We start from the raw sequence: 12,023 nt of genomic DNA on the forward strand, positions 1-12,023 counted from the left end.
ACATACTGTACTGTATTACTGTTACATGTTTTTGCACCAGTGGGATTACCCTCCAATTATTTTCCTTGTACTTAAAGATAGGACCATAAATGGAATTATTTTGGTTGGATTTTGGAAAGCTTTAAAATGGTCATTACTGTTTTCTGTGTTTAAGTAAAGCTGGGTTGATAGGAATAGCTGCCTTCCTTCAAAGTGTGCATTGTCTGCAGCCGTCTGTCATAAATTATAATTTTTTGTTTTAGTTTTGAAAAGTGGTGCTTTTAAATGTACATTTTATTTGTGGACTGCACTGCTGTTTTTGTTGGTAGCTTCACTCTAGTACTGGCATGAGGGCAATAAATTGTTGGTGGCTAGAATTTAATGTACAATTAGGCTTCATTGATGCACTTCCTTCATTTGCCATTTATTTTAGAAGTCTGTTTCTTTGTGAGGCAATTAGGAATCTGTTACTTAAAGTGTCATTTTAAATATTAATTAGGCTTTTACATTTGAGATGTCTGAATTATGACTTCAGTTTTGTGCCTGGGAGAACATGGGTGTGTTTTCAGTTTTGAGAGATGCTTATGGTTCCTCATCTTATTTGTTTAGTTTATTAATTTGAACATGGTGATTTTTCTAGCTGAGAGAATAATGGTAAACATAAAGAGAATTCTCATTGATATGGGTATCCTGAAAGAATGTGTTTTCACACTAGAACTATAGCATTGGCTGTATATTGTGTAAGAGCCTACTTAAGTTGTCCAGGGTTAGGCATGAATACAGAAAAATAGGAATGTGGAATAGAAAACATGACATTAACTTTGTGCAATGTTCAAAATTTTATATTGACTTTTTAGTAGTGCTGTGTAAAGTACTCAAAAGACATCCTTGAGTAAAAGTAAAGGTAACTTTCTGAAAAGAATCCCCTACGCCACTGGTTATTCTGTATCTCTTCTTGGTATCCTCATGTGACACTTGGTGCCACTGCTCTACTGTCAAGTGTTTTGCCTGTCTATGGAAAAGTCATCTCAAATAAAGGAGCACTGGCATCTCCAGGTAGAAGGGTCCTTCCATCCAGTTGGCCTTCCTAGCACTGACTTGGCTGTAGAATGGCCAGTAGGGTGGAGGCTGCTTGTTGGCTGAGGTCTCCAGGACTCTGACTTGTCTATGACTCCTTTTTCTACAATTTGGATGTGGTTCTACAATTGCGTGATAGATAGATAGATAGATATTGTTGTTTTTCCATTTATGTTAATTAGTTTCCACTTGTTTTTGATATATTCTAACAAATCTTTATCCTTATACAATATGTAATAGTTCTGTATTTAGTGAATTCTATTCCTTGCATTTAGCCTTGAGAGTTGTCGTGGCACTCTGTGCCTGCACTTAGTAAGGAGTGCCGTGCAAAAGCCAAGTAGTTTATACTGTTGTTTTCTGATATATTGCCCGTTTAGCTCTGTGGAGAAGATTTAGTTATGTGTTTTATTTACCACATTTTTTGACACCCATTGCGTACTAGCTGGAAGGGTGGTCTCTCAATTTTTTTTTTTTTTTTTTCTTGTCTTTTTCAGAGTCAAAGCTGGGGGCTGTTACAAAACAGGGTCTGTTAAATCCCATTTAGGGATTCCTTGCGCACTTTTTTGGGCTATTCAAATAATAAATTGTTTGCTGTTCTTATAATCACAATGGATATCATGACAGTGTTGCGGTCATGCAGTTGTTTTAACGGACATCAGTACTTCTTACCAACTCTTCCTCTGACGTCCAGGTGCCTTCGTGAAACAAAAAAATTCAAAATTGCATTTATTTGCTGCTTAAGACTTCCACCCACTGATTGTAGTTTTATGATTTATAGTCTCTCATGTACTCCATTTTTACCTTGCTTTCTTTCTACAAGGGTGGTTTTATTAGCCGTAAGACATTCTACAGGAGCATCAAGACTTCCTTGTATGGTTGAAGCATGTACTGAATAGACATTTCACTGGATTTCTTTCTGTCCCTTGATGTAGTGTCGTTTTACTGTTGATGAGATTCAGACAGCTTCTAAGGTCTTCCTTTGTGTGTTCTGTCTTCAGTTTGCTCAGTTCCTTCACAATTTGAAATAGTTGCTCATCACTAATTCAAAGTGTGTTATCATATCACAGAGGCAACTCCAGTATTTTTTTACTGTCCAATACACTTACCTTTTTGTTAAATCAGACAGCTGACACACTTGATTCAGATGATCACTGATTAATTTCAATCAATAAGCCTTTGGAAAATGCGAGATTCATTGTTGTTTAGCAGCCTTACCACATCCACTTCAGAGGAGGTCATCCACCTGAAGCTAAGCATATTTGGGCCTTGCCAGTACTTGGTTGGGAGACCAACTAGGAAAAGCTTGGGTTGCTGCTGGATGAGGTGTTGACAAGATCAGCAGAGGGGCACTTACTCTGAGGTCTGAATATGAATCTTATTGCCCCAGTGCCGTGACAGGGACACTGTGCTGTAAAAAACGGTGCCATCCTTCGGATGAGAAGTGAAATCCAGGTCCTGATTCTCCCTGGTCATTAAAGATCTCTGGGCATCCTTCATGAAGAGTAGGGTGTATCCTGATGTCCTGGCTAAATTGCCCACCGTTGCCTGGTCATTCTTCTTCCCTTAATCATTCCCTTTCTCTAATTGGCTATCTCTCTCTCCCCTTTACCACCTAACAGCTAATGTTTAGTGAGTGTACTGGTGCAAAATGGCTACCATCACATCATGCAGAGTGGTGCCCACTCACTTTATAAAGCGCTAGAGTAGTGAGAAAAGCATTATGTAAATTATTATCTTTATTATCAGTTTTTTTTTTGGTACTTGTTATAATGTTGCAGTGTGTTTTAATTCGCAATAAACACTCCAGATAAGTAGCTTTATTATGATGTTGGAATACTATGAGAGTGTATAGGCCTTAAGTATAATATTATATTGACTTCTGGTCCTAATGTCACTTTAATGTCAAAGTGATACTCTGTTGTGCGTAGTCTATTGTCACCTCATCCAGAGTCCTCTTTCTTTCCTGCTTTTTGATAACTTTGCCTGCTTTTGACCCCAGCCTTAACTTTGAAAGAAGTCTCTATCATGGATACATGTCTGGGCTGGCACAGTGGCGCAGTGGGTAGCGCTGCTGCCTCTCAGTTAGGAGACACGGGTTTGCTTCCCGGGTCCTCCTTAAGTGGAGTTTGCATGTTCTCCCCGTGTCTGCGTGGGTTTCCTCGCACAGTCCAAAGACATGCAGGTTAGGTGCATTGGCGATTCTACATTGTCCCTAGTGTGTGTGTGTGTGTGTGCGCGTGCCCTGCCCGGAGTTTGTTTCCTGCCTTGCGCCCTGTTTTGGCTGGGATTGGCTCCTGCAGACCCCCGTGACCCTGTAGTTAGGATATAGCGGGTTGGATAATGGATGGATGAATGGACTGACATGGGCTATTAGCTCAGCTAATCATAAAACAACAAAATCTTAACAATACCCATTAGCATGGATAATATAGTAGGTATGTTTGCAGGCTGAAGCATGCTGGCTTTATAGTTGTAGTCTCTTTTATTGTACTGCTGTGCTCTTTGCGTTTCAGGCACCAGACACAAGTAGTGGGAGACTCGCTCCGTCAGCAACTTGGTTCTCGGCTTGCCTGGAATCTCTCTGCAGCCCCACCTTCAGTGCCAACATCTACCTCAAAGGGCCTTCCCAACTCCATGACCCGTAGTGTTCCAAGATCTAGACGTGACTGTGATGCAAATAGTGAGTTCTGATAATACAAATTTGTGAAGATTTGCGGCTCTTCTTATGCACTTCATTTTGTTTGAGGTTATGCTTTATTTCAAATCATACAATAATTGACATTTTAGCTCGTCATATGAAATTACCTCCAGTGATATAATGCATTTTTGTTTTATAGTATGTCATAAAAAAGTTAAATGCTAAAGATATAAGAAGCAGTAAACATTTTAAGAGCCTGTGTCATTAAATGTGATTAACTGGTGACCTATTCATACTTGTAAATGTTAATGTTATACTGAAGCATATGTTTCTTTTTCTTCTGTCAAGGCTGCGTCGAAATAAGTGAAGCCTCCCTAGTAAGAGATATTTTGTACGTCTTCCAGGGAATTGATGGCAAGTGTGTCAAAATGAGCAACCCTGAGAACTGCTATAAAATAGATGCGAAGGTACCTGGAGTTAATTTTTAGAAGTTTCTGATTTTATTTTTATTTTTAATAATGAGTGGAGTTAGTTGCAGTCTGGTTACTATTCACTTCTGTTTTAGGGTTTATGAAGAAACCCACCCCACTGCCACAATGTTGCTACTTTCTAGCTATGGTATGTTTTTCCAAAGTGTCTAGATGAACTCTTATTAAAACCCTTAAATGTGCCACATTTTTCATGTCTCTTCTCTACGAGTAGTTTTGGAAACCAAACAACATGCAAAGTGTAAATTTAGTTATATATATTTTAAAGTCAGTATTATTTAGTTAAAGTTTATGGAAAAAGTAGTATGGTTTAAGCCTTTTAAAAAGCACTTCAATTGTATATAGTAAAGAGAGACGGAATTGCATTGAAGAAGGGTTTGGGGATCGTCCCCCATTAACATAAGCCCCCCCTCCCCCCCAATTTCATTGTGGGGTTGGCTGAAAAAGCAAGTAAGTAAATAGTCATAAATGACTGAGTTCCACAGTAGACTAACTGCAGAACAAGGCTGTTGGCTTTTTATTGCAATGGAGGGGGAAGAAGGGGGACATTTGGAGGGAAATGGTCATCCGAAGGCATGGTCTGGAGTTGAAGGTTGGAGGAGACTAGGTTTAGCTGCTCTTGTAGCTGCTCCCCTCTACCTGTAGACCCTCCCTGCTGCCTCCCATGTGCACGTGACTCATATATATGTGAGCGGCAGAGGCTAGCGCGTAGCACAGACCCGGGGGTTGGCGAGCAAAGCCCCCTAGTATGTATTTATGTGTGTGTGTATTTGTAGATAAATGCATGGCTAGAACTATCAAGAAAGCAATTTTACAAAATTAAAAAAAATTGGCTGCATTAACTAGCTGTCATTGGAAAGGCTAAGTCACAAGGCAGTCTGTGTGTCTTGTGATTTGCTCAGCACCTGTGATGACAATTTTTGATCCATAATGTTGAAGTAAAGTCGTTCTTTCCTGCTGTGATTTGTCTACGGAACCAGTCCCTGTACTTTTCATTCTCTGTTTCACACTGTTCTGCTTTTTTAAAAGCAGTGTGTTTTTTAAGGTAATGGCTATATGCTTACATAAACTAGGTTTCCATCCAAGGAGTTTTTGCGAAAACATATTTAGTGCTTCAAATTTTAGCTGATGGAAATGCTAATTACCGATAAAATGTTGTACATGTCGACATAATATTTTTCCGTTTAACTTTAGCGCATAAATTCCATATCGATACTTCAGATGTCGCAAAAACTACATTGGAAACACTTTTTGTCGGGAAAAAAAGGGCTTTAACGCAAATAAATGTGTCACATGATACATTTTCATCACGTGCAATCAAAACGAGAATAGCGGAGCGGTTCGCATGGTCTGATGAAGAGACTCGTTATTTCTCGTGATGAGCCAATGTAGTAGCGGATAGGCTGGTTCTCCTGCTACTAAAAGGGGTACCTGAACTCCTTCCACATCAACTGTAGCCTGGGGGTGTCTCTCAGGATGTCTAAATAATACAAAAACCGCAAAGGTAATTTACTGTGCCAGTCAAAATATTGAATAAACCGTGTGTTTCATTATCTAAACATTTTTTTCTTATTATTAAATGGCAGATGTTTTAGCATATATGAGAAATTCTCTCATTAATATTAACTTTAGTTTTTTGATTAAACGTCGTTATTTTGTATTAATTCAAATTTCAGTTTTAATTAAAAACCTTAAGGGAAGCAGGTTACAGTACTAATTCAGTTGTTCTCGCACTGAGAAGGGATGTTGAAAGGTAGGCTCACCTGTACAAATCCGATGCTGCAAACACAGCTGCATCATGGGCACTTCCAGGAGTGCCAACGCAAATGTCTCATTTCATGCACCTGTCATCAACAAGGGCCTGGAGAACAATAGATGGCCACCCTTTGCGATTAATGTAATCGCGTAGCCTTCCGTCGGGGGAAGAATAGGCACATGCGTGCCATCCAGCGCACCGTAAATCTGTGGCACAAGATGCACCAAGGAATTGCGGTATGCAATTTCATTGGCCTCCGCTACAGTTGGAAGTCTGATATAATGCCGCATTAATTTTTCTTTAATAGCGGTGCACACAGCATATACACATCGATGGACGGTAGTTTTACTAACCCTGAAAGTTTCTCCAACTACTCTATACTCGGCGCAGGTTGCCAGCTTGTAAAGGCGATGGCAATCCGCTTTGGGGTTGGAACCGGTGGTCGGTGACAACCTGTGATGGGCGCAACATCAGGACTGATGAATCCACGCAACATCTCAAACATCGGCCGTGTCATTCTAAAATGTTGCAGCCAGAGATTTTCTGTGAAGTGTCTCCCCACCACCTCCTCCCAGAAGGTCTTATTCCGTCGTCTCTCCCATACCCGTGGGTTTCGTCGCACTGGGATACTTTCTTCGAGCTCAAGGGCTATCGGACAAGCAACTGCTTCATTCTGCTGTCGTCTTCGGATATTATGTACAATTCCACTTATTTGTGAAACTGAAATAACAGTAAGCTGGCAAATTTCAAAAAACTGTCTGAATAATCTCTCCATTTCTTTGTTTCTTTGTTTAGTGGAGGGGGTGTAACATGGAAAACAAAAGGTAGATAATTTAAAATAAAAATTATATAAAATTATGTATGGAAACGGCTCAAGGGCAGATTTTTTTTCACGATACAACAAAACTTATGCGACAGTTCGTTTTGGAAGTGATGACGTCATCACGCACACCATTTTATCGATAAAAAGCCAGTTGGATGGAAACATGCTGGAGACAGCAAATTTCGCACATTTTTTTTTTACATATATTCTGTTTGTCGATAACAAAACGTCGCAAAAAACTGGATGGAAACTTGGGTATTGTAGTGCACATTTTTTTCACAGTTGAGGAAAACAATACATACTTTGCAAGTTTCAGTATTTGAGTTATTAGTTTAATGCAGATAAAAATTATTTGTAAAACCTAATATGGAACTAATCTAAAACAAATGTGTGTGTGATTAAATTAAACTAAGGCCAGCTTACAAATCAGAACAGAGAGAGTCAATCTGCGAGACCCAAGTTCATGGAAATGTGACCCATGCTAATTGGCTGTCCATTCTATCTCTCTCTCTCTGCGGGCATTCTTACTCATTGTATGCTGCAGTCTGGTGCTGTGATTTTATTGTTATACAACAAAGATCTGTTGCTGACTGTTTGGATCCTTTTGTTAATATTTTCTATCCCCTGAAACACCCTATTGCTTAGCATTGCTGTCATTTAAACTCCATTGTAAGACTCGAACTGTGAGGGAATACGACTGACATGGTAACAGCTGATGTCAATAATTGCAGCAGTTATTAAAAGGCAACAGTCTCCTCATCCATTGTAACTGAAATGTACTAAATGCATGAATCTTTAGTCTCTGATGTCTAGGTACTAACATGTTATTTAAGTGAAAAGCTGGAAAAGTTGTGACTTTTTTGCCAAAATGCACATTTTAAAATATACTCTTAACTTGCCCTGGATGCAGTAGATACATAGCTTTGGAAATAAGGTTGTGTTTTCTAGTTGATTATTGGCTTATATGCTGTTTTTCTGTTTTATTATTCTTCCACCCACTTTTAAGCTTTTCTAATTTTCCATAAATGGAAATATCTGCTTCATTCTTAATTGTTTCGTACTGTTTAGTATCGTATTTATTTTTAAAGGGTTTGTCACTTCACAATAGTGTACATCGCTACAATAGGTACAATTTTTTTTCCTGTATAGGGTTATGAATAAACGTTTTATTTATTCCAGTCAGTTTCATAATCAAGACATTGTTGTTGGTACTTCGCTAAAAAAGTCAGTGGCCTAAACAAATCATGGCCCATCTGGTAGTGTTTCATTCTGCTCTTAGGTAATTCATATTATTCCATTTTACAGTATTTCAAATAGAAACTAGCCTGAATGGTGATGCAGTGGTTATCGCTTCAGTCACCTTGGTGTGCTGCTCCCTCCATAGTCATTTTATTAGTTATGGGGTTGCACATTTCTCCCAGGATACACGTGGATTTGCTGATGTGAATGTTATGTAAATTTGGAGGACCCAAATGGACAAGCATACCATTCAGGATAGTTTTCTTCTTACAGGCTAATGCTACTTAGAATTGGGCACCCACATGAGCATGTACTGGTAAGTGTAGTTCAGAAAACACTCATTTTTTTCTGTTACTACAGTACAGTATATTTATGTCCTTTTCCTTTTTTCTGTGACTTAGTTGTGTTTTTATGTTCTAGATTATGATTTTGCAAATGTGTTAGGATAAGTAAGTGACTTAGGCTAGGGTATGTTTCGACTTACACCACAATGCGGGTTACATCACTGTTGTAGGAACGGAACTGTGTCGTAACCTGAGGACCCCTTGTATATCTATATCTATATTTCATTTTTTTCTTTTCATTTTTATTTTATAAACATCCCAAGTCTGCTGTATTAGCCAATACACATTCTCTTTGTTGGATTTGTCATTTTGTTTTTGTATTGTTTCTAAGGGAACTCAGTCTGGTAATATGAATTTTATCTCCCTGTACAAAATCTGAAGTATAATATAAATGCAGAGATACTTAAGGTAATGAAGGATAGTCTTCTTTGAAATTAAGTGACAGCAAACAATATGTAAGTCTTAGCCTGTTGAGCTAGTTTTTTCAATTTTCTAATTGAATTATTATAAATAATAATGACATCATATGGTAAATACTTGTCAAAGGAGGTTTTTTTTTTTTTTAGCAGTGAGATTAACAAGCTTTTGAATTTGCTTAGCAGTCACTTGGCATCCATTTTATTATTTGCAAATTAAATGGAGTTTTTGGACTAGTAGCAATGATATGCAAACCAGAAATTAAAAACAATGACTCCTATCAAATCTAAGCAATATGAAAAAGTGTAAAACTGAAACAGACTAGTTTGTACAAAAAAACATAGCAGTTCAACAAAATAAATATACACTTTGAATTTCAGTATCTTGTATCAGTATGGTTAATGAAACAATAGCTCAGTTGCATCCCCAGTCCATATACAAAAATGTTGTCAGGCTTCATCGGTAAGAAAATTAGGTATCGGGTTCAGTCTGTACTGACGCTGCTGAAGGTGATTTACGTCATCTTTTTGACTCCAGTGCTTGACTTGAAAATCTAGGAACCTAAGAAACAGTAGCTACCAGGTTATTGGCTTATTTACACCTTCAAGCTTTAGTTTGAGCAGGCATTCAAATTGTGGTACACTTAACCAGTAAATCGCTGGAACAGTTTTTACTAAGCACACCATTGTGAAGCAATGCTTATCAACTGATTTGGACACTGCTTAATCAAGCAAAATGTTGATAACGTTGACCATAGCTGGGTATTTGTCTTTGCAGATGGGCAGCACATGTCTGTACTTCATCATTTTTCATCTTGTTAGAAATAAATACACTGCTCAAAAAAAAAAAATGAAAGGAACACTTTGAAAACACATCAGATCTCAATGGGGAAAAAAAATCCTGCTGGATATTCTGCTGATATGGTGATGTGTTAGGAGCAAAAGGAGGCCACATCGTTTGATGGCAATGAAAATGGTCAACCTACAGAGAGCTGAATTAAGACACCCCGAAAATCAAATTGTATGTAAACCCCCATGTGTGCTTGTAATCATGCCTGACAACATTGGGTGCAAGGCATACTCCTCCCAGATCTGGACCAGGGCATCATTGAGCTCCTGGACAGTCTGAGGTGCAACCTGGTGGTGTTAGATGGACCAAAACATAATGTCCCAGAGGTGTTCTATTGGATTTAGGTCAAGCAAGCGTGGGGGCCAGGCAGTTGTATCAATTCCTTCATCCTCCAGGAACTGCCTGCATACTCCTGCCACATGAGGCTGGGCATTGTCGTGCTCCAGGAGGAACCCTGCACCCACTACACCAGCATAGTGTCTGGCAAAGGGTCCAAAGATTTCATTCCAATACCTAATGGCAGTCAAGGTGCCATTGTATAGGCTGCAGAGGTCTGTGCGTCCCTCCATGGATATGCCACCACAGACTATCACTGACCCACCACCAAACCGGTCATGATGAACGATGTTGCAGGTTGCATAACATTCTCCATGGATTCTCCAGACCCTTTCACATCTGTCACATGTGGTCATGGTGAACCTGCTCTCATCTGTGAAAAGCACAGGGTGCCAGTGGTGGACCTGCCAATTCTGAAATGCCAATCGAGCTCCATGGTGCAGGGTTGGGCAGTGAGCACAGGGACCACTAGAAGACATTGGGCCCTCATGATGTCTGTTTCTGATTGTTTGGTCAGAGACATTCACACCAGTGTTCTGCCTGGTGGAGGTCATTTTGTAGGCTCTGGCAGTGCTCATCCTGTTCCTCCTTGCCCAAAGGAGGAGGTACCAATCCTGTTGATGGGTTAAGGACCTTCTACAAGGGGCCCTGTCCAGCTCTCCGCCAGTCTCCTGGAATCTCCTTCATGCCCTTTATACTGTGCTGAGAGACACAGCAAACCTTCTGGCAATGGCACGTGGTATTGATGTGCCATCCTGGAGAAGCTGGACTACCTGTGCCAGCTCTGTATGGTGCAGGTATGGTCTCATGCTACCAGTAGTGACACTGACCGTAGCCAAATGCAAAACAAGTTAAAAAACAGATGAGGGAAAAATGTCAGTGACCTCCACCTGTTAAACCATTCCTGTTTTGGGGGTTGTCTCATTGTTGCCCCTCTAGTGCTCCTGTTTGTCATTTCATTAACACCAAAGCAGCTGAAAATGATGAACAAGCCCCTCTGCTACTTAACTGACCAGTAACAATAGCCCATAAGGTGCATTGACTTGATGCTATACTCTCATTTAAAAAAAATGTTCCTTTAATTTTTTTGAGCAGTATATTTTCATTTCTAGCCTTTTGTGTTTGCATTCAACAATTTAGTGAAACAATTCACAAGCATGCCAACATGTGCAGTCCCAAAATTTGCTAGGTTCTGAAGCAGCTGTCCTGAATTTTTTTTGTCTTAGTGATGACTGACTATGCAATTCATTTTTAAACACTGAGTCCTGATATTTTGTTGAATTGTGGGTGGAATGGTGGTGGTGGTTGTTGTTTCCTTGCATTATACCGCCTAAAGACTACATTCTCTCTTAATTTACACACAAATGAATGTGGTTGGGCATTTAATAATTATATTATACTTGCCAGGCTGAATGTGGCCACAGCATATGGAATGTAGGAGTACAGGTAACTTTATCATGCATATAATTATACCACTAGATACAGTTGGCTCAAGTTTAATGAAAGTCAAGAGGACAATGCTGTGTTGTCTGTCTGCCGCTTTATCTCTCTCTCTCTCTCTCAGCTGTAATTTCACTACTTGCTTGTTATCTTTGACTGAGTTATATAGAAGCAGTGGGTACCTGGCCCCTTTTCATTATTCCATCTAAGAACATTTCATAAGTATACAACCTCATATAATATTAGATAAACTAGTGGGAAAAACACTAAAGGCACACTCACTGTAGCTACAGACTTTATATTGTATCTGTCCCAAGTATAAACCTTCCCAAACAGTGATTTCTTGTCTTTGACCACACCAATTTAGTTTTCTTTTCTTAATTTTGTTATAAATTCTGTTGATCTGCATTTAAGGGATGTCATCAGAGGAAGAAAATAAATACACAAGTATTACTTTACAAACTAATTACTTCTTGAGTTTCTGACAAGCCCAGTAGTTTGAAAGTGATGAAATTACTATGCCTCAACACCTGAACAAACTATGAACTTCTGCCCTAAACTGATAAGATTCCCTCTCTTAAATAGTCCCCTATGGGTATGGGGAGATCAAAGAGAAGGCATGTACAGTGGGTACAGA

General features: G+C 39.3%; 1 protein-coding gene across 1 annotated transcript in view; it reads left to right on the forward strand.

Moving 5' to 3' along the window:
* tubgcp3 (tubulin, gamma complex associated protein 3) overlaps window positions 1-12,023 on the forward strand; it is a 73,466-nt gene that overhangs the window by 22,438 nt on the left and 39,005 nt on the right. Inside the window, exons 6-7 of the mRNA XM_039745896.1 lie at window positions 3,570-3,736; window positions 4,043-4,161. Coding sequence (XP_039601830.1) covers window positions 3,570-3,736; window positions 4,043-4,161 — 286 coding nt within the window. The remainder of the gene's footprint in view (window positions 1-3,569; window positions 3,737-4,042; window positions 4,162-12,023) is intronic.

This window comes from Polypterus senegalus, chromosome 2, assembly GCF_016835505.1.
Source record: "Polypterus senegalus isolate Bchr_013 chromosome 2, ASM1683550v1, whole genome shotgun sequence".
Classification (NCBI taxonomy): Eukaryota; Metazoa; Chordata; class Cladistia; order Polypteriformes; family Polypteridae; genus Polypterus; species Polypterus senegalus.